The sequence below is a fragment of the Zingiber officinale genome, chromosome 6B, assembly GCF_018446385.1.
Source record: "Zingiber officinale cultivar Zhangliang chromosome 6B, Zo_v1.1, whole genome shotgun sequence".
NCBI lineage: Eukaryota > Viridiplantae > Streptophyta > Magnoliopsida > Zingiberales > Zingiberaceae > Zingiber > Zingiber officinale.
Genome location: NC_055996.1, coordinates 124,249,011 through 124,272,915, shown reverse-complemented (window position 1 = coordinate 124,272,915; position 23,905 = coordinate 124,249,011). Strand labels below are relative to the sequence as shown.

The following is a 23,905-nucleotide window of genomic DNA, read 5'->3' as shown; positions in this document are numbered from 1 at the left end:
ATACATTTCTCAGCCTTTTTGCTAAGATCAAATGTAGTATTTGTTCTTATCAATTTAATATTTGATATAAAAAATTAAATTAATTTTTTATGAGGGAGAATCTATTATAGTAGCTTGTTGTTGGGGTTCTCAAGGGCCGCCCCGAGCACTAATTTACACTTATTCATAGCGTTACACTACTGCATGAGTCTGTCGCATCTGGTCACTAATAATGAAACACGTTTGAGTAATAAGTAGTATACATTAAGAGGAAATAATAATGATGACCATGAAAATTAGGACTATTCCCAAAACATAGAGGTCATAAAAGCAAAACAATGTGTATTGAAACCAACATCAATCAGGGTGTCGGAGTAGGAGGAACAACTCTAAGGGTGCGTTTGGTTCAAGTCATCATCTATAATCTTGGTTATGTGATTACCAGGTAATCACATAACCAAGGTTATGAGGAATAAAAGTTAATCTTAATCTTGTTTGGTTCAACCTAGGTAATGTTATACTCTAATTTAATATTTACCATATTACCCTTATCAATTACATTATTAATTTTTTAGAATAAATTTAATTTAATTAATAATAATTATTACTATTATATTAATTAACAACTTGATAATATATATAATAAATAAGTATAATTGATTTATAATTTTTAAAATTTAAAATAAATCTATATATATTTTAAAATATAATTAAAATAATTTATATATGTGATTAAAGTTTTAATTTTTTTTTAGTTTCTGTACTTCTCCCTCCTGCCCTCTTTTTTTCCGCATCGACATCTTCTTCCACGAAGACGTCGGTGCACCGACTCCTGCACGGACCTCCGGCGCACCGACTCTTGCACGGACCTCCGGCGCAATCTGCGCATCATCTCTATCCAGGCGATGGTTGGCCTCAGCCTTCGTTGCTTCACAGTCACCGCTTGCTCGCCATCGTTGCCGCCACCTGCTCATTGTCGCCGTTGCTCCGCTATCGCCATCGTTGCTCACTGTCGCTCCTTCTTGCCGTCGACGGGCCGCCTCCTCCGCGAACCTCCGACGTTGCCACCTGCTCGCTGTTGGCGTCCAGGTGATGGCTGGTCTTACCCGTTCTTCACAGTCGCCGCATGCTCACCATCACCGCTGCCACCTGCTCGCCGTCGCCGTTGCTTCGCAGTCGCCGTCGTTGCTCACTGTTGCCTCCTTCTTGTTGTCACCGCCATTGCAAGTCGCCGTCGTTGCCCCCAGTCGCCGTTGTTGCCTGCTCCTGCTCACCACCTGCTAGTGTCGCAGGGTAATTTTGGGGGAAAAATATTGATAACCCCGGAATCGTGGAAAACCCCATATTTCTAAGGTTATTTGATTCCGGGTTATATTCCCTGATTGCTGACGTGGCAGGAATATTACATTACCCGGAATCATTCATTACTTAAACCAAACAAGGGTATCCTTGATAACCTATCAAGGTTATCATTGATAACCCCCAATCAAACACGCCCTAAAGGGTGTTGTCCAACATCAGGCTTTGAGAACAAAAGAGTATTTCTTCATGAATTCGAGAGGTCTCACACTCTAGTTGAACAATTGAAGATAGGGTAGTGCTAAATGACCAGAATCTGACCAGCTAGAATGCATACATGCATGTATATAGAGGGGCATTTTAGTAATATCAGATGTGTATATTAATTACATGCATACACATGCATGTATTATAATTAGGGGATATAAATTTTTAGCTGATCAGATTCTAACTAACAAGATTTATTGTTGAAGATAATCCCTATAGATAGATCTCTTATCTCTTGATTTCTACCTCTAGGAAATTGAAGTGAAGGTGTATTGCCCCAAAGATCTTGTGAACATGATACACCCACCTCTGACTCCTTTATGAACAAAAGTCATGTAAGCCTAGAGAATTGTAATTTGAATAGTGGCCTAATGCAAACCCCCACTACTGATCTTCTGGCAATTAACTAACATTGAGAGTGAGATGGTCCGATGGGGTAATAAAGGCCTTTGTGATGGAATTTCCATTTCTCTCCTTATGATCGCGCTATAGCATAATAATCCATCAAATGATTCAAACAATCTACCACAGGATCTTGTCGAAGATCTACAACATATATGCGAAGAACTTAGAGAAAGCATTAAACGAAAACTATAAATTAACCCCTAAATTCAGAGACATCCTCATCTTCATTTCCGTTGGAGGAATCTTAATATCAAAACACCAAGTAGCTATAAGACATTGTGGCAAGTAGCTATAAGACATGATCTTCCTAGAGGCGGATGATGGCTCTGTAATAATGGGAAAACAAGAAAGTCATTCAATTCCCTCTCCTACGGGAATCACACCCTTATATACATATTGGGTCCAAATCCATTAGTTATCCATCAATGCTAATAGTGATAAACAAATGAGTTCTGCCCATATAAGCCAGCATCCAATAACACACAAACACGTGATTAAACACCAAATTAGATCATGTCTTTGATATATATATATATATATAATAAATTCGTGTGTTAACAATTAACATGTTAACCCACCTAGAGATTAAATCAAACACTTTTCTCTCTCCTGTCTCTCTTTCTCTCGACACCTCATTGCTCTGCTTTGTGAACACCGCCATGCTCACTGAGTACCTTGGCCTCCTCCGATCGGTCGAAACACCCTCATGTTTGATCATTTAAAATAGTCCATCGAAATATAATTAATCACGAGACTTTGATTTTCTTTTGCTACATAGTTAGTTAAAGCTCCTAAAGAACTTTAACTGGAAAACTGTGACTCACGGCATTCCAAGGATCTGTAGCACCAGCCAAGATATAAGTGCAGAAGCAGAAGCAGCCAATTATTTGATAGATTTTCTCTTCTTTTTCTTCTTTCTGGCAGTCCTCCATTCATGATTCTAGTGGGCCGATTCAATAAAGTGAAAAGCTGGGGACAAATATAATTAAAGCCATCGGAAACACGTACTACAGCTTTGGGCTTTATGGCACCGGGAAATTATCAGCATGTGAAGTCTCTGCTTGTGGTTTGTGCACCAAATAATTAAGCTACGACTGATTTCGCCTCAGACGAGGTGGGCGGCGTCGTTGGTCAGCCTTTCTCCTCCCACGCCTTAACTACCACGAATCATATAGCTCGGTGGTCACTTTTTTTTTCACCTTGTTAAGCATACTTTTCTTACTTTTCTTCTGGGCATGCAGCAACTGCTGTAACTGTATCGGAGGATTAATGCTTCACAGTTCAGCTTTGTGTTCTATGGTCACATGTAGTAATGTAACTATACTACAAGCCTAAAACCAAACAGAAACCAATGAAGCTTTTTGTTGCATGTTTCGTAAGCTGTAACGATATCTTTATTATTAACTTAATTCTTCTTCTTGGGTTAGTGATTTTCATCTGTGTGATTTAAGAAACATGCATGCATGGAATCAAAAAGACAATATCCATGATCACAAGTACCCCAGCCGTTTACTAGTTTAGCAGCAGAATAGTGGAGACAAAAGGGATTGATAAGTACTAATCAGTTGAAGTGTTTCTCTTCAGCCTGAATCAACATCTGCAAGTTCTGAAGAGCTAATTTCATTCTCTTCAGGGGAATTTCATTATCATGGTTCAGTCCTGAACGCCATGCCATTTCTTTGAAGAAGCATGAGCCCATTGACAAATAACTGTATTAATCTTTGGTAAGTTAGTACCCTCTAAAAAGGTGAGTACCGGTTTCATCTATTTTCCACAAAAAGTGAAGAAATAGGTTTAGCATAAAATTGGTCAAGCTACCAAGTTAGACCCTTTGGAGTTGTTAACAATAGAAAAGTTCTTCTAATCTTATCATTTCTAAAATACAACAACTAGATGATTTAGAACAAGGTGAAATTGGCTAATGTAATCTTCAAATTTCATAACTTCTCTTCATCAACCTTCAAAAAGATAAGAGCATCGTCTGCATATTGGACAGCTATAGGGAAATCTTTCTAGTTTGGCGAGAAGTTTCTAGATGACTCCCTATGTGCTGCTTCTTTCTAACACCCTTAGCAGCAGCTCAGTAATAAGCACAAAAAATGAAGGGGACAGAGGTTTCTCTTGTTTGACGGTCCATGTTTGCTATTGAACATGATAGATGTATAGGATTGAGTTGTAAACATGGCAATCGTGGAGATTGTGTAAGTTGGATTGGATTGAGTTGGTGCACTAGAGCAAGAGGAGAAGTCCTATGGGTTTAGGATTAGAGGCTCAGTTTAATCGTGGAACTCAGTGAGAATCTTGGTAGACTCAAGAAGTAGGATCTGAAGACATGAGAATCATTAGAAATTACATTAAGTAATTATAATTTTTTTATTTTTATCTTTAGGCATGTAATATCTTATAATGATGTTCTGTTTGCCTAGATAATATGTGAGCTGCATGGCTTGATAGTTGTGAAGCCTTTGATAAAGGACTCCTAAGTCATATTTTTTTTCACCAACTCAAGTCTTAGAGCTTTGCATAGATTTATAATTGGTTGCAAGTCAAGTGAAGGGGATTACCCAATTTTAGTTAGTTAAAATCGCATTCCAATTGACTAGAGCAGATCAGTAGTTGATCAATCGATCAATTCATTTTAATTTCTAATGAATAAAAACTGCTTTAAGTCTAGTTGACTAGTCAGTCAATCGTCTAATGACCTAGCAAATGACTAGGCGATCAACTAACTAGAGTGTCATTGGCTTTCAACATCTACTTTTGTGCACTTCGATCCACTAGAATTATTCTTTTAAAAAAAGTAAACTGAAGGTGGCTAAAAGGTATCTGTTTTAAGAGTCCAAACTATATAAGCACTTAGTGAGCTTCTAGGTACTAAGACTCAAGTGATACAACTACAAGTAATGGTGGAGCCAAGTGAACATGCACCCGGGCTGTAGTCTAGGCCCAATGGCAGTAAAAAAAAGAAAAAAGAGCTTAGTTTTACTTTTGGAAAAGAAAAAAAAATGAACAATAGTGGAAGGTAGCTCAGGATGTCCGTTGACGTAGTTCACAACCCGAGTAGATCATTCGGGTTTGGCTCCATCATTAACTACAAGTGCTCAAAATGATTCAAGATCTTGGAGAAAGATTAGAAGATTTTAATCATCAAACTCAGGGTAATTTATCTCTTTTTAATTTTACATTTTCATATTCATAAAGAGACAAGAACTTTTTGTGATAATTTATTGGAGCACACGTGAAGTCGTAAGTTTAGCGGTTTTTTTATGATGACTCCATACTATCTGAAAGGGATAAATCATAGAGGACATTAGTAAAACGGTCTTTTATACGAGGAGATCAAACATCTAACGAGATATTTTATACTTGTTAAAAATTTATCCTAAAATTTACTGGAGCAGCTACTCAATTAAGTCAACTTGTGAAACTCTTGTGATAACTTAGGATCTCTTACCAAACTATGTTTTTAAGGATAATCTCTGAATTAACCGTCCCTTTAGTAGGAGCCGAATCTCCAAACTATATTATTTTTTCATGTTATCAAGAGATTAATTATTGTGATAATAAATTGGTCGTCATTATAATACTTTTATTTTGTCGAAATCTTTTGTAGGTTATGCCCAAATCCACAAGCCACAAAATTCTACACCAATTGAACAAGGAAAAAATAAATAAATAATGCCTTGCGAGAAAATCAAACCGATATTCAAAGAAGTTGAATAAACAAATAAATGCACGACAGGCTGATCATGAACAATAGCAATCTCCTTCAACGCTACTTGGCTGCTTGACGAGCCGCTTCCAATCTCTGCAGCGTAATCTGCTTTCTAAACTTGGCTATGAACTCGTCGGCCTTCTTGTCCACTTCGTTCCCGTCTCCTCCTCCAAATTGCGAGCTTTTTTCTACCATCACCGATGCCTCCACCTCCTCCTCCTCCTCCTTGCCAGAATCAGAAGGGGGAGCAATTACGGCCTTCTCTGTATCAATCTTTGGGGCATCCTCCGCCGCTGTCCCCTTTACGTCCTTGGCTCCAGTCGTTCTGCAAGATCTTGGAACGGAAGAACCACCAGGCTTTGTCGCCGATTGGAAGAGGTCGAAGACTATGTCGGTGTTAATGCGGCCGCTTTTCCGCACCCTCCTGCTCAAGTCCTTGAGTTCGTCTTTGAAACTTTGCTTGGTGATCTTCTTCTCTGCGGTGGAAGGGAATCCATAGCAAGGAAATGGCGGCGGAGGTGGCGGCGCAGGGGGTGGCTTGCCCCTCTTCTTGTAGGAGCGGAAAGATGAAATCTTTGAGATGTTTGAGAGATCATCCGGGGAAGAAGGCGAGAGAGGAGGCGGCGGTGGTGGGAAGACCCTTGTGGCTTTGCTCGAGCCCTCTTCCTCCTCCATCTCCATCTCCATCTCAAAAATCTCACCTTGCGCATTCGTGGAATCTAAAGGCTCTGCATTTTCCATTTCTGGCGCTGAATCCAAGTCATGGAGGTGCGATTTCAAGCTCCGGACCGGCAAGAAAAGAGGCCTGCTGCCGGCGCTCTCGTCAGCGACAACCACCACCGGGTCATTTCTCTGGTACTGGGAACTCCACACTTGCGTCTTGGTTTCGTCGAGAGAGCCATGGAGGTAATAGAGCTCGTCGTCATCGCCGTCCCCATCGCCATCCTCGAACACAGACGAAAGATGGAACATATTGGAGCAATACGACACGGAGCCCTTTGCTTTCAGCGCGGTGGCGGTCTCTTTCACGGCATCGAAGTCGGCATTCCGGTGGCTGAAGAGGCCGTAGGATATGGCGACGCCGAGGAAGAGAAGGTGGAGGATCTCCCATGCCGTTGCGAGAATGCTTCTGGTGGCGGCCTGAGACGGGAGGATGGAGAGGAGCGCGACGACGAGGGAGAAGCAGATGGCTTTGTGGAGGAGGAAATTAGATGAAACTTTTCTCGGGATAAGGGACGACGGTGATCTCAGAATTTGAGCAGGGAGGCTGCAGGAGAGTTGCAGAGGGGAGTCGGACTCTGCCATTGATCTCAGGCACCACAGAAATTATCTGCTTTCTTGTGATTTGGCCAAGATCTCTGTTTTGGTCGATTTCGAACGAAGGAAGCTGCCATGTACATAAAAGGGAGGGAACTAAAGAAAAAGGTAAAAGGTGATTTTTTATTATTTTTTGAAGAAGCATTGAATTATTGTAAAAAAAATATCCAAATAAGTTGTAAACATTAATTTTCATCTGTGATAATCACTATTGTTCAGGATTGATTATATTCATTTCCAAAAAAAAAAAAAATGAAATGGTTCAATTTTGTGCATAGGGTTTCCTTTAAGTTTTGGAATAAGAAGAAGGATTAAAGGTGGTGGCTTTAGTTTAGGACTTTTCTTCACGTTCAGGTTATACATTGCTTCTTTACAGGGCTTGATTTGATGCCTTGAGGAGAACGTGAGATGCTCTTGGGAGTTGAAACTGGCAATAATTAGAAAGGGAGTAGAATTGTTATCCAGCTTCATTGCCCTTATCATACACTTTTAAACTACATCGATTTATCTCCTTCCAAAAGAGCGTCTGGAGCGTTATTACATTTTTATATTATATTGAAAATTTAATTATTTTTAAACAAATATACAAAATTGAAATTTGTAAATGGATTTTTGTTTCACTTTCTTTATTTAGTATTAATATATCCTAAATCTTAAATCCTAAATCCCAAATTCCAATGTTTAAAAGGAAATTTACATGATGCTCACAGTATAAATATTACAAAATAACTAGGCCAAATAGGAAAGAAATCACGTAATTGTCTAAAATATATTTAGCAATTTTTTCAGAAAATAAGAATTAGTCATTAATTTCAATGTTGCGTGACAATAAAATCTCATTGATTAATAGAAATAGCTAGAAGAAAATAAAATATACTTTAAAACATATATTTTAAATAGAAAAGGTAAAAAAAAATTTTAAGAAAAATATATATATAGATCTATTACATTAATGTCTCTCTAATGTTCGATATGATATGAAGAGAAATAAATATAGATATACAGACATTAAATATATGATAAGATAAATTTTAGATCATCAGTTCTTAAGAATCAGAAGACAGATCCTCTGATCCATAAATTACGGATTAGAGAATAGTCCACTTCATTTATGGATCAGAAGACGGTCCACTCCATGCATTGATTAATTTTAATGACTCCCACTTGTTTAATAAATGGAGGTCACTAAAATCAACCCATCATTATAAATAAATCATCTTAATCCATAATTTATAGATCAAAAGATCCCATCTATGAGAATCAATCCACTAGAGATACCATTACACCACATAAGCCTATATATTGTGGAGGTTATACTTATTACAGAATTTATAGAAGTACTATAAAGAAAATTTTATTCAAGAAAATCGTTCATAGATAAATGAATAATTACATAATTCTTTAAAATGTAAATTTTTTAATATCTTCCTATTTTAGTATTATGAAGAATCTGGATTATTTATTAATTAATTTTAGTAACGCTCAAAATAAAATTATATTAATATTTTTAATAATTTTTTTAATTTTATATTTTAAAATTAATAAAACCGCGAGTGAAGAAATTTCTATAAGTAACATAAATCGATGACATTAGAGTATATCTTTCTTAATTTTTTAAATAAAATATTTATTATTATCAATTTAATATTTAATATAAAAAATTAAATTAATTTTTTTATGGGACAAAGTTTATTACAGTAATAATTTATTGTTAAAATTCTCGAATATCGCTCTTATATTACACTAATTTATATATATTTATGTATTATATTATACAGGTAAAACAGCACAGGCAAAAGGATAATTGGGTTTCAAAAAAAAAAACAAAAAAACGGTGACGTTGAAGCTTCGGTGAACCTGATTAACATACTGTATAATTGTGTTCACATTATTTCCTTCACTGATCAACATTACCACAAAACCATTGGCATTATTCTCTATAAAGCTCTGGAGAGAGAAAAATTGTGTACGAGTGTACAGTGTCTATAGAAATAGAATCTATAATCCATGAAGAGATAGAACTGAATCTTTTTTGGATTCTCCTAGGGTTCAGCTGCACTGTATAAAGGCTTTGTGTAAATCTAAAACATACTCCAACCCTTTTTGTAATTCTATACCAAGACTAATCTTTCCAATCATCAATCTGAACGAGAAGGATAGATTTTACATGAGGCAAAAATCTCATTAAGTTATTGAGTGTTCAAACAGAATCATCTCCATGTTGTCTCATTTGCATCTGTGAATATAGCATTGTGATGTTCAATGAGGCACTGAATCACTTCAATAGCACCATAGTCAGGTGGCAAAACATCATCCAACGGGATTTGTGAAGACACATCATCATTGTCATCCTCATCTGTTACAAAGGGAAAAGACAACAGAACGAGAATATAAGAGAAAAATACAAACAATAATGCTACAGATATAGGGATGCAATAGCATGTATGCGTTTCCATGAACGAATTAATTAGAAACGTTGATCTTGTAACATCCAAAAGGACGCTTAAATTGATAAGATTTACTTCTTTCCTTCCAAATTTTTAAAATAAATAAAGCTAAATGCCTATTCTTTCTTTGTCTCGGCATGCCGTGTATATACATAGTGTAGGCTAATTGCAGCACCCCTCTCCACCCAAAAAAAAAAACATAATACCTGATTTCTAAATTTGGAAACACAATCCGAATATTCTTGTCCGAGAATAAATTTATTTTGTTGTTTTGGAAGGCATGAAATAACTTTATCAAAGTATAAGTGATGGAAGCATGAAGAAATATAATTCTACGATGGGTTATTAAATGCATATGCTGCTGAATTGATTAACGGCAGTGTGATATAAGCAGTTACTTCGGATTTGCTGTGACAAGTTCAAAATATTAGACGTCCAGGATCTTCTGGACTTTCATTGAGAAATCATTATCAAAGCATGCATTTTGATCCAGTCAGTCTACAAGAAAATGATTAGCAATATGCATTTTGATCGAGAAGCAATGCCGAAGGCATTTTACCCCAATTGCCATAGCTTAAAGTTAAGGTTCATCTTGACAAATAGTTCGTATAGTTGCAGGTGATTGATTTCATATATATGATATGTTGTTGGAATAAAATACAGGTAATCTCCTACACCCCAGAGTTTGTCCATGCAAGTAGAGTTCCAAAACTTACCCAAATAGTCAACCAAAGTGTTCTGGTTCGAAGCCTGCTGCTCCATGGTTGCCGAAGGATCTTTAGATGTATAGAAGAAATGATTGTAGATATCTGCTCTTGTATCACCTTTTAGATGCAAAATCACAGGTGCGATCTCCACTGACAGACTATGAGCATCCATCTGCATTAAGTAGTTTGGTTAATGATTAAAACCTCTAAAAGGATATGTACAAGAAAATTTCTCTACCTATGATCACCATCTAGGATGTTGAACAAGATAGAAGTTGCAAAAACAAAAGTGCATCTTTGTTTTCTAGGTTTTGGTTTTTCTCTTCTCTCTTTGATGACCTTGTATGGTTGAGCACACAACATATGAGGGAAGAAGAGACCTAGCTGCTATACATGTGAAATCCTAAAGAACCACTTAAAAGAAGTTGTTAAAGTTTTAGATCTACATAGTCATCCATCACATCCCAATGAGAGATACCTTGGTCTATGATTTCATAACACTTTATGGGTCAATACTATGGGTTCAACTTATCTAGCCCAATTTTAATTAAAATCAAAATCAAAATCAATTATTAGTTACATCAGGATAACTTCCATCCTAGAGCTTTAAAGATAATTTTGAAATGATAATAAAAAATAAAAATGAAAGCAGGCATACCATAGACACCAAACATGCCTTAATGAGAAAAAGATGCATAATAAAGGACAAAGAAACAAGATTAACATGAGAATAGTTTCTTGTTGCCACATTGGAACCAGCAAATACTGTGGCCAATTAATTCAACAATACATCGCAACTAGCTTCCGTGAGGAAGCCATGATTTTCTAAGAGTGAAAAGACAGTTATTAAAGCTAAAATCAATAAAAGTTGACAGAAATTAGCTCAATTATATGAAGGATCTTAAGACAAGCTACACTCTACAAAACCCAACCAGACTGGTCAGTTAAACCAAACTGAAGTCAAATCTGGTTCAGTTTGGAATAGAAACCCAGAAAGATGAAAAACCAGAAAAAAAAATATTTGGAAAACCTGGAAACTGGTACGAGATGTATGTTTAAACTAAATTTGCAGCTATGTTCAACTAATGCAATGATTGGTCATTAACATGATACCTTAACACAAATTATTTACTGGCTTTTCATTTTCTTTAGAAATAAATAAACAAATTTGAGGCTATGTTTTTCTCACAGATAAGGGAAATACTAAGTCAATTTGATTTAACTTATATGTTAAATAATTAAGACATAGTTTTATTAATATTTTAACGGATTTCATATTACAAAATTGAATCAATTAAATTTGATGTCTATTATGATGATTATTGGATAAATTCTAGCATGAACTAGTTAAAACATCAAAAATTCATACTAGATTTAGCAATTAAATGTATATAAAATAATATATGTATCCCTTTAAAATAATATATCATAAATCCTATTTGTTTCTAGATGTATATAAATATTTAGCTATAAAAACATAAATCATATTTATAATATTACTTTAAGGTTCAACAAGTTCAAACAATTGAACCATCAAACTAGAAGCCTCACCAGATGGATCTTCTGTCAAGTTCTTGTAACATTGCCCCAAGGCACCTGTACAATGGATGTTTGTAGTAGTTTTTGTGAGAATTTAGGGCAGTTTATTCAACCCCTTTAGTCAAGGCTTTCATGATCCTACATTTTGAATCTCGGCATTTGGACCTCCTTGAGAAGAAATGCCCAACACTTGAATTCACCTCCTACGTTAAATTGAGTATTAGTGTTGTGTTTATTTATATTTTATTTCCTTTGTGATTATACCCGACACAAATTGAATATACACACAAGCACCACTACTAGCACTATTAATATATATTTGTGTGAGATATGAATTGATTTGGGTGCACCGTCTTATTTACCCCCTCCTCTAGGAGGATCATCTTCAAAACCCTAACAATGTCTAGTAGTTAGATAGGTTAAGATATTTTAACTACGTGGCAAATAAACATCTTTTATCATAACCATATTTGTATTACAAAGACATAACATATTAACCTCAATGGATAATCCACTAACAACAATAGATGCTATGCATTTTCACATGAAGTAGATACACCTACTAATAAGATACATTTCATTTTTGTCACTAAATTCATTATTTTTTTAAAAAAGAAGGAAATATCAATTAACACTTTAAGCTAACTTAACTAATATCAGTAAAATAACTTGTGAATAACTAAGAGGTTTAGAATGGTTCACATCACATTATCAGATACAAAACTAATGAAAATTAGCTAATGAATCAAGAAAGCAAGTAACAACTCAAACAAGAGTAGTAACTATGTTCATTTCTTTTGCAAATCAAAAGCCCTTTTACGATAAAGTAGAGTTAAAATACCATCCAATGCCAAACAGGAAAACTTCACAGTATATTGGACTGTATCGTGTGGCTTCAACTAAGGTCTCTAGTGTCAGATGAATAGTTATGAGAGGGTACTGTAATAGCATGTAACTTACTTGACCAAGCTAAGATTTGTTTCAAAAAACAAAATAGTAAATAATGAAATAACTTCAAAAGCAATATGGATTAACTCATAGCATGTTAGCTTCTTCTATATAAATTTATCTCCAAAGCTTATTAATTTTAGATTGTTCACAACTAAATTTTGAATCTTGTACAAAGTTTTTGCGAAAAAAATTATATTCTTAAATCTTAGATTACTACCAACGTTCACACCGTATACAATTTTTCTCTCCTAAACCTATCAATGTTAGGTTGTCTGCAACTGAAGTCATGATTCTCATACAAAGTTTTTGAAACAAAATAAAGTTCTCAAATCTTAGATTACCACCAACATCAACACCCTAGAATCAGTGCAACACACTTATTTGTAGAAAACATAGCAATATGTGACTTTTATTAAGCAGTTCTCATAACAAAAAGGTATCTTACAGAAACCATCCAACATGAAACCAAGATGTAAAGGGAACACTACCTTGTTAACCAATGACTTCTGGCTAACTTGGAGCAGCAAAGAAGTCGTAAATTCTAGTGTCATGTAATTTACATTTGGAAGCTTCTTCAAAACATCTCTGAGCTCACAGATGCCATTCCTTGCATCTCTAATTTCCTGATATAAAGCAAATGTAGCAAGTGGCTCCGGGAGGCTGGCAAGATAGCACTTGATTAAAGCAGCCACATCAACTGGCTTTGTAGCCTCTGGTAAAGATGCATTCCAGTCTGCAACATTCAATCCCAACATGAAATCAAAAATCACTTTCTCAACTAATAAACATCAAAGAGAAGTTTCAAGGGGTGCACCTTGGTTGTAAAGTGTAATTAATTGGCGGACAACTTTCCTATCTCCTTCAGTTTTAAACAAGTACTCTGAGTTTAATCCTAGTGAAATAGATGGAAATATAAGTTCATAGATATCTGGGAAAATAGAAAACTTTCCAGGATAGACATCTGAATCCACCTGATGTAATGAGAGATTCTGCACATCTAACTAATATATAAGGAACTGGCTTTGATGACTGCTGTCTTTGCACAGTTACTTCAAGTGGAACCCCAAACACTGAAAGTTCATTAGTGCCATAAATTAAAGCCTGGGCTAGACCATAGAAAGATATAGCATAAACAAACATACAACCTAAATAAATGAAGATTCACTATGGAGTACAATCCTGATAGAGAGCTTGCATGTACTGATAATTAATAAAGCCATAGATCCATTCATAACTACTCTATCAAGTTATCTTGAGCATGGAATTCATTGTTTTTTAACTTGTAGATTTGAAACTGTAGAGGACAAAAAAGAAGATCCAGAAAATGTTCTTGATTACGTGACCTTTGTTCATAAATAGTATAACAACTAAAACCATATAAAATAGAGAAACATAGATCATCATAGTTACCATCTAGGGTGATTTGAATAGTGTGTTGATTTGAACTCTCATTTCAAAAACAATATTTATTCATTTTAAATGTGAGGCATAATTAACATATGCAAAAACAAATTAAAAATTGATTGAATGTTTCACTGATATAAGAATGAGACATTAAACATAAGATTCATATCATCATCATCATTCATCTTTGTCCCAACTCACGACTCTTTGAGGTCGGATGGATGAATCTTATCCCTCCATTAAACTCTATGCAAGGCAATATCAGTAGTATATTCAAATGAATAAAATCATACGTTTCTAACTATAGTCTATAGATTCTATTACATATGATCAAAATCTATGCTGTGATGCACTACCATAAGATGTAGCTGGAAATGTAAAGAGTGTTATAAACAGACATTTAATCCACAAGACTGCAAAACTCACCATCAGTACTTGCAACTCCCTGCAAATTAAATAGGGGCATTAAGAATGCAGTCAAATGCAAGAAGCCCTCTCATATTGCCAGTACGACATACCTTTTGCCAGCGTTCAATGTTGTTTAAAATGTTCTTACTATGGCCCGTAGTCTTCTTAGCTGCCTGAAAATATGGCAAATGCAAAATTATGAACTCAGACTAGGTTCAGAGTCTAATTGAGCTAATACATTGGAGAAGAGCTAATCAATTTGATGGAGGGAAGATAAGGACAGTTTAACTGAAAAAAAATTCCAACTAACTGTATGTCTCACTGTGGAAAGAAGCAAATGTCAAAGTTCACACTCCTTGGTAGGACCTAGTATAGCTTTGCTTAGCAATCATTAGGAATAAGATACTTCTCTAACAACAATTGTCAAAAATAAAACCACTTAAAAAACACGGAAGCAAGAAATACAAATAACATGAAAAACAAAAAAAAACACATAAAAATAAGAGGGAAACTTATCAAACATGAAACATAGATTTATGTGGTTTTGGCAAACTTGCTTAGATCCCCAACCACTCAAAGATATTTCTATTATCTTTCCATCAAATATACATCATATCCAGCATTTGGTATGCCACCAGTATGCTTTTGTAACATATTCACAACCTATGCATGAGATGGGTTACTCCTTTTAGAGACCAAGGATAAAAATCATGCAAACCTTTTATGTTGACCAGATCACTATGAGACTGGTTCAGGGAAATTGTAAGTCCAGGGCCAAAAAAGATAAAGCCAGAAACATCTAACACGGAATCACTAGGGAGAGTCAATTTGGTCAACAGAACACCAAGTCAGTAAAAAAGTCAGTGAAACACCAAGTTGGTGAAACAAATGGTTGGATCAATGAGTCAAGCAGGCCATCTTCCATCTCCATAACTGCAGAAATCACTTCCAGTTGGGAATTCGGACCCTCAATTGTATGAAGACATTGCAACCCAGTGAGTTCACCTCCAAGCATGGCCTCCTCAACCATGGTAGCCATCATGTTACATAGCACATCAATTAGGCTTATTAATACCTACAATAATTCTGCACTCGGACCCTTAGCAAAGTCATCTGGCTCTCAAATTTGCTCATGTAGCATCAGTTTTTTTAGTGGTGCCTTAATACTAACCATGGAAACAAACTTAGGCTCTATAGATCCCTCAGTTCTACAACTATCTTATAAAATTGACGACCAGCTGGCAGTCATACCTAAAGTGTAAATGCAATGTGTGATACTATCAGTGTCTATGTCCACCCACACTCGCATCAATAAAGTCATGCCATCTTATATTACTCAATGGGCAATGTGGCACCTCTCAAATAGCAAAAAAATCACTTCAACACCTTCTGATATTGCTTTACTAAATTTGTTGTGTACCTATATACAACTCACAGCAGTTGTTATGTCTAGTATGGTACATATCATGGAGCACATTAGATTACCAAACTGATGAAGCAGAAGGTGCTCCCACCATGGGGTCACCTACTTCACCTAACCTAGACGGTTCACCCTTTCACAATCTAAGTGACCAGCTACAGGTGTTGTAACTGACCTTCAAACATGATTTCCAACACTTTTAACACCTTTCTATATATATTAGTATTTAGTATATTACCTATGATAATTTTAAATTTCTTACAACCCAGTCAAAAACAATTCTTTGCATGATGATCTGCATTGTTGCCTCCCAAATCCATTACAAACTCATTTGACAATCGCTCAACATGTTACACATATAGAAGAGGAGTATGATACAACAATTATCAAAATATTAACATGATATTTTGGTCCACTTGGAATCTCACAACCTTGTTGTATTTAAGAATTCATCAAACTTCATATACCAATATCTTAAGATTTGTTTCAGATTATGCAAGCTTTTGTTCAACTAGGTTTTCTTTGTCATGACCTTAGTAGATTGAATTGCATCATATAAATGTTCTCTTCAAAATATCACTAAGAAGTGCAATTTTGACAACCCACTGCTCTATATGCAAGTTTCCAATAGCCATATCACTCAGTATCAACCAATAGTAACTAGCTTAACAAACAAGCCTTTCTGTGAAGTAGCTATCTTCTTTTTTTTATTTAAAGTGTATAACAACCAAGCTCACCTTGTGTCTGTTCCTACTGTCATGGTCCTCCTTAACTATGTAAAATCACTTGGCATGCCACTGTCCTTTTGGCTCTCGAAAATTCTGTCAGATCTCATGTTGTTTCCCTTTTTTCAGAGATTTCATTCTTCCTTCATGGTCAACTTTGACTTCGTCAAATATTAAGTATACAACACTCAAATATAATTCTCGAGTTCACCACCATTAGTCAACAAGTAATTTAGCAGACATAATATGTTTAGTGGCCCTAGATAATATTCCTTCATGGACTTCTCTTTCATTATGTTAAAGATAATCTTACGAGCCACCACAGACAACTGCTAGCGGTTGCCAATCCCATCAGACACCAATCTACCATTGAATTCGAACTTGAATTACAATACAAAAAAGGTTGTTGCAACTTCTGATGTAAATAATCCTCAATTCAACTTCGAAAAAGAGAAATTGTTACCCCTTCAATATCAAATTTCACCTTTATTTCTGCCACTACATTTTTCTCATTCTTTCCTTAATGAAGCTAGTTTTGGTACTGAGAACAGGCATAGATGTGTTACCAGTTGATAAGATGCAATATTTCTGTCAGTATTAGAAACAAAACCACCAACAAAATGTCATGGAAGCAAGAAGTACAAAGAATTACAAAAAAATAATAATAAAATAAAAAACAATCGAACAAGAGCACAAAATTTGCATAGATTAGAGAGCATGCACACGAAGAAATGTGTACAAAGCAACACATAGCCGGTGTGGACAGAGAATGATCCAGGGAGTAGAATCAAGTCAATCTGGCACCAATATGTGTCCAGGAAAGAAGGAGCTAGTTCAACAGAGAACAATTGGATTCTTTGAAGATTACACCATAGCAGCAGCATATGAGAATATTGAGTTGGTGTTCACTTGGTTGAGAACTCGTAGTTAGGAATCGTCAGGTGGGTACATCTAACCAAGAATAACTAGATTGAGTTGTTAAAACACTTGATCAATAGATCGGGAATCTCACTGCATTGCTCCAAGAATACAAGAGTTGCATTGGGTTGAGGAAGTTGCCTTGCTAACATTGATGTGCGACCCTTGTGTCCTAGACCAGCTACTATGGAACTAGACTCTCAAAATGTTCAGTAGACCATACAATTGGATTGTGTTTCAGTAAGTTTTCAATTCATCCAACATCATGATCAAGCCCTGTATCTCAACTATCTGGAAACAGGTATATTAATAATTTGTCACCATTGAGCTTTATACAAAACTATATTAGCAGTAATATTCAAATAATTAAAAATTTATGCTTTATTACATTGACTAAAGTTTTTCTTTGGCCTCTGTACTTGTTACACATACTAAAGTTCTAACAAAAGAAATTATTATTGCATCAGTACGTCTGGTACCAATGACAATCAAAAGGTTAACCAAGCATAATCAAAGATGCGGGTTGTAAGTCTTTATGATAAGTGTTGATGCATACACAAGCTTACAGGGACCTAGAGCTTTCTTTACCTCTTCAACCTTCAACTTCCCAATTACAGCCTTCTCTTTAGTCTCTGCTATACCCTTTCTCAGAAGTTCTCCCGTGGAAGTAGCGGCAGAGCGGAAGCGCTGCTGAATGCTCTCTCCAGATGCAGTTGGATTCTGCTGCTCGCTTGATTGTTGTATGAGAGTCCACCTATTCTTCAACAACGACCCAACTTTCCCCGCCACATCTGCAACGTTCACCCCTGCGTTTTTGGCCAAACTCCCAGCTGATTGCCCAGCTTGCTTAAGCCTCACTCCTGCAAGAAGGGAACATCCAAAATCTGGCATCAGATGAACGATCACGCTCCTACTCCTGATTTTAGAATGTGAAGCTATGGGAAACAAAAGAAAAAACAAATGAAAAAAAGAAAGTACCTGAGGAAGAGAAAAAGCCGGACGCTTTCTCACGCCACTGCGATGAAACTTCAGGTTGCATAGCGATCGGAGACGAGAACAACCTTCAAATAAAACGATCAAGAAGAAGTTGACTACATAACGCTACAGTTGGATGAAGCATAGACGAGAACAACCTCCAAATCCAGTTTTTTGTTTTCTAGTCAGAACAAACGATTAATCTGTGCGATAAACGAGATTTAAAAAAGAAAATCGAATCATAAAACTCTTGATTATGGAGACGCAACAATCTGATGGGATGAAGAGAAAACGGAAACTCTGCTCTTACCTTCTCTCGCTTCGATTTCACTGGCGACGGGAAAGGGGAATCAGTGGGGGCGTAAGGCCGCCGAATTGATAGAGGAAACGTCAATGGATCATGCTGAAGGGGGTTGAGAGCTGTCAGTCTCCTCTTTAATAAATCATAATTACGCCAATTAAAGAGCGAGATTCCTTATCTTTCTTATCTTTTGATTTAAAAATAAAAAGGAAAAAAAAAAAAGAGATCATGTTTATTTATTTGACTGAAAATTTATAATATTTCAGGTCATATTCAAAATTTGACTTAATTATTTTACTTACGTGAAATTTTTTTATCATAATTTTTTTTTCCAGTCAAAATGAACATAGATTTTTTTATTCTAGTTCCTATTTTTTATTATAATTGATTGTTGAATTTATTTAATTACAAAATATGATGTCATTAATAAATGCTCGCGATGGATGATAAGCTAATTTCATCACTTAGTAGTTGTCATAAAAAAATAAATTAAAAAAAATAAAGTATATTTTATTCAATTTACTGAAGAATTCTTTCAAGTTTCATCAACAAAAATCTTACTATTTATGACATATTTTGTTATCACCTGAAGGATATTATTTATGGATAGTATTTTTTTTAATAAAAAATATTGAGAAAAATATGTTATAAAATTATATATTTTCATTTTTTACTTTATTAGTTAATTATATTAATTTCATTTTTTGTATTTTCATAAAAATATGTTAAAAATGCTATAAATAAAGAGTGAAAAAGATGAATGCTCTTAATGAGATAAATATTTTGTGATATAATCAAAGTGACCAAGCATAGCAAATGGTATGCCTTATATCAAAGTTATTATTTGAGAAAATAATGGAAAAATATAATTAGCTTGGACAAAATAATGCTAAGGGCGTGTTTAGTTCAGGATGATTATTGATAATTTTGATTATCTACTAAGGTTAATTGATTTATATTAAGATCAATTTCTAACTACTGTAGCTTTACCGTCACATCAACAAAACGTCATCAAAAGAATTATAACCCTAAAATTTGATTACATGGGTGACTTGGTCTTTGTTTGGATGGGATGAGGAAAGAATCATTAATAGACAGGGAAGGGAAAAGGAGGAGAAGTAAAGTATTTATATTCCTCTTGTTTGGGAGCAGGACCAGACTTGATCATAGTCTCAAGAGGCAACTGTCTCAGGGGCCATCATCTTAGGGGGCCCAATAGTTGGAGCACAACAAATTAGTCTTTGTAATAATCGAGCTAAAATTAAAGAATATATAGAAGAGTGTATTTCTTAACATTTTAAAGACTTAATTATAATTCAAAAACTTTTATGTAAAAGCGTAAAATAATAAGTTGAACCCTATTTTTCCTTTTTCTTCCACATGTTCTCGATTTTTCACTTCCCCTGCCGCTAGCAACTAACACCTCCGCTCTGCGTTGTTGCTGTCATTTCGCGTCATCGTCGTTCCACGAAGCCACACCTGTGACGTTGCTCCCCTTACTATTGTTGTCTCTTGTCACCTTCTATCAAAATTTTTGAACGAGGATGCATCAATCGAGGCTCAACAATCGCTACCTAAGTTGCTAACTTGATGTGGTCCACATCATTGTCGACGTGTTGACATTTCTTTCTTTCCTATTCATTGATTTCAATCAGTGCAACTGTGCAAGGTTCGTATCTTCTCTGGTGGGTTTGATAATGTTTCAATCTGGGTTTATTGTTGTAACCCTATTTCTCTTTACTTATTGCAGAATTTGTCTTTGGTATTTGCAATTCTGATCCCATGATAAACTAAGTTGGTTAGATTTAGTTTGGTCATCTATGGATATGATCTAGTGGCACATAGAGACCCTTAAAGTGTATTGGAGACTCTAACTAGAAGGAGGATTTGTTGTGTTTGGATGGTAAGGCTCGATAAGGTATGAGACATAAGGTTAAAGCTTCCATTTGTATCTTTCAATGGTGTTGGATTTTTTTTATTTTTTTTTATTTTGTCTTGATGATTAAGATCATTAGTAAGAATTGGAATCTTATTTATAGCTTGCATATTTGGTTACAACTAAGGGAGATCAAATCCTCTGTCCCTAAATTTCTCTGTCCCCGTGTTCCCTTACCGATCGGAAGGACCAGATTACATCTCAAGGATGCCTTGCACATCACAAGGATACTGTACACATCTTAAAGATGTCATGATGCCTTAAGATGTAATATGGTCCGTCCGATCGGCAGGGGACACCGGGACAGAGAAATTTGGAGACAGAAGATTTGATCTGCAACTAAGGGGGGCATTATATAGGCAAAAATACCAAATTGAAAATTCTTCCATTGAGGTGGGTTTTTCTTGTAGTTAATGTAATTCCTTAGAAAAATTTGGACAACATAAGACTGTAAGAGTTTTAATATTTTGATAATTCTTACATATTGTTTAGGTAAAATATATAATTAATGGCTCCCAATCCCAAACATCTGTCTGGTTATCGAAAAGAAAGAGAAAACAAAAGGAAGAAGCATTAATTCAAAGCGAAGCAGGAGATATTGATAAATTTTTTTCTAGTAACAAGAGAATGATGGTAGAAGAAACAATTGATAATCCAACGAATATGGAACAAGAGAATGAAAATAATATTAATGTTGAAGAACTTCATCAATCTTTGGATATAGAATTGATTCAAACCCTCAGTGTAAATGAATCGAATGATGAAGATGATGTGGATGTGGTTAATAATCAATCTGAAAATCAAGAGACTTTGTTTCCACTTAATATTGATGATCCAGAAAATTGGATAAGATTAATCAAAATATTTGGGATTTTTTAGTTGAAAGGGGTTCAAGTAGAGTTGATGGTGTTTTGTTTCATAAGGACAATAATGGTAAGTATTTTGATGCATTACATTACAAGAGATTACTACCTAATGGCGAAAAAAATGATAGAATGTGGCTTGTGTATTCAATTTCTTCCAACAAAGTATTTTGCTTCTGTTGCACATTGTTCAAAACTCAAAGTACCATATACAAAATTGGTCAATTGGCTAATGAAGGGTACAAAGATTGGCATCACTTGAGTCGTAGTTTGAAAAATCATGAAGCAAGTAAGGAACACATTGATTGTATGATTAATTGGATTGAATTGGAGAAAAGGTTGAAAAAAAAATAAGACAATTGATGATAACATACAAGTAGAAATCAACAAAGAGAAGGAGCATTAGAGACAACTATTAAAGAGGATAATTGCTATTGTGCATAGATTGGCAAAAAAACAACTTGGCATTTTAAGGAGATTATGAGAAAATTTATGCTGAAAATAATGACAACTTTTTACAAATGATTGAAATGATAGCTGAGCTTGATCCAATAATGAAAGAACACATTCGTCGGATACAATCAAGTGAAACTCATTATACATATCTTGGCCCCAAAATCCAAAATGAATAGATATAGATGCTAGCACATAAAGTGAAAAAATCATTCATTGCAAAAGTTAAAAAGGCCAAATATTATGCAGTTATACTAGATTGTACTCCAGATGCAAGTCATGAGAATCAAATGTCCCTTGTAATACATTGTGTGGATGATTCAGCAAGCTCTGCAATGATAGAAGAATATTGGATTGAATTTTTGAAGGTAGATGATACATCAGGACATGAACTTTTTACTGAGTTAAAAACAGTGTTGAAAAATCTTGGACTTAATCTTGATGATATAAGATGTGAGGGATCGGTGGCCGGCTTGAAGGGGGGTTGAATAGACGACACCCCCAAATCCTTGCTTCTTACACTATTGTCAGCTTGCGTAACGGAATAACACAAAAATAAACAAGCTAAACACTAAAGGAAAGAAACAAGCAAACTACTAACACATTGTTTAACGTGGTTCGGAAATTAGGGCTCCTACTCTACGGCGTGTCCTTGAGGTGGACGATCCTGATTCGTCGGTGGATTAGCCCCCGACAAACTCCGGCTATCTCAAGTTGCTCCTTGTAGGTGGAGAAACCTCACCACAACACTCACAAACACTTGAGAACAAGTAGACTACTAATTAGGGTTTACCACCACTAATTTCGTCAGGGATAACCAAACTTCCAAGCCTTGGTTATATAGGCTGCGGGTTGAAAACCCCGCCTACCAGTCGACTGCCAAAACATGCAGTCGACTGCCCTTTATGGAAATTCTACTGTTACATCCCAACGGCTCAATATCAGTCGACTGCTAAAACTAGCAGTCAACTGCTCCACACTGACCGAGCGAACAGAAACATTCTGTTCGCTGCCAGTCGATTGAACCAATCGATTGAACCAGTCGACTGCTAAAACATGCAGTCGACTGCTACAGTAACACTACATTACTGCTACAGTAACGCTACAATACAACCCTAAAACTAAGATTTTACTCCAAGTACAATCTCTCGTGCACTTGTACCCTCACCCTTATGACTCACTTGACTCTTCTTTGCAGCCTTGACCTCTTGCCTTCAAGCCTACTTCCTTTGGCTCTCGTCCCTCGGATGCATACAAGCCCGCGGCTCATCCCCAATGTCATCCTTCGCGTATGCCTTGAAGTCGCTTCCCTCGGCCCTTGTCCTCGCTGCCTTGTCCATGGTCCCTCGGATGCTCCATCCTTCACTGGACCCGAAGCCATTAACCTGAGTCACATGTGTATCCTGCATACCTGCACACTCACATACACATATCAAATAACAAGGGTGAACCTAACTTAAACCCTTTGCCCAAACACCAAAACACATGGTCCCACGGACCATTGGGATTGCTTCAACAATCTCCCCCTTTTTTATGTTTGACAATACGTTTAAGTTAGGGAAAACATAATAGCAAATAAACATGCTAAAACAAATGGACTTATGTTGCCAAGGCTACACACTTGGACTTACACTGTCGAATGGACTTACGTCGTCAAGGCTACACACTTGAACTTACACTGCCGAATGGACTTACGATGTCAAGGCTACATACTTGGACTTACAACGTTGAAATAAAAATGTAAACATGCATTGGAACCTATCCCAAGGCTCCCCCTATACCTATGCTCCTCATTGAGCTAGGAATTTTTCCACAAGGATTTTTAAGAACCTATCCCAAGGCTCCCCCTACGCAAAGGCACTAAGGTTTTCCCAAC

General features: G+C 35.9%; 2 protein-coding genes and 1 pseudogene across 3 annotated transcripts; 1 reads left to right on the top strand and 2 right to left on the bottom strand.

Moving 5' to 3' along the window:
- LOC121993477 lies at window positions 1-150 on the top strand (annotated as a pseudogene).
- A 5,575-nt stretch (window positions 151-5,725) lies between these two features.
- Window positions 5,726-6,970, bottom strand: LOC121991492. The gene has a single exon (XM_042545486.1). It carries the CDS (start codon window positions 6,968-6,970, stop codon window positions 5,726-5,728), a length of 1,245 nt encoding a protein of 414 aa, XP_042401420.1.
- A 1,966-nt stretch (window positions 6,971-8,936) lies between these two features.
- On the bottom strand, window positions 8,937-18,926 carry LOC121989351 (uncharacterized Rho GTPase-activating protein At5g61530-like). Of its 2 annotated transcripts, XM_042543339.1 has the most exons (10): window positions 18,787-18,926; window positions 18,480-18,562; window positions 18,090-18,361; window positions 14,549-14,611; window positions 14,457-14,475; window positions 13,598-13,696; window positions 13,441-13,518; window positions 13,115-13,359; window positions 10,146-10,308; window positions 8,937-9,338 (listed from the first exon to the last, which is right to left on the bottom strand). In XM_042543339.1, exons 2-10 carry the CDS (start codon window positions 18,538-18,540, stop codon window positions 9,193-9,195), a joined length of 1,146 nt encoding a protein of 381 aa, XP_042399273.1. In that variant the 5' UTR covers window positions 18,541-18,562; window positions 18,787-18,926; the 3' UTR covers window positions 8,937-9,192. The 2 variants fall into 2 exon arrangements, with proteins under 2 accessions (XP_042399273.1, XP_042399274.1); XM_042543340.1 differs by lacking the exon at window positions 18,787-18,926 and having other exon boundaries at window positions 18,480-18,587.
- Window positions 18,927-23,905: the final 4,979 nt, after the last annotated feature.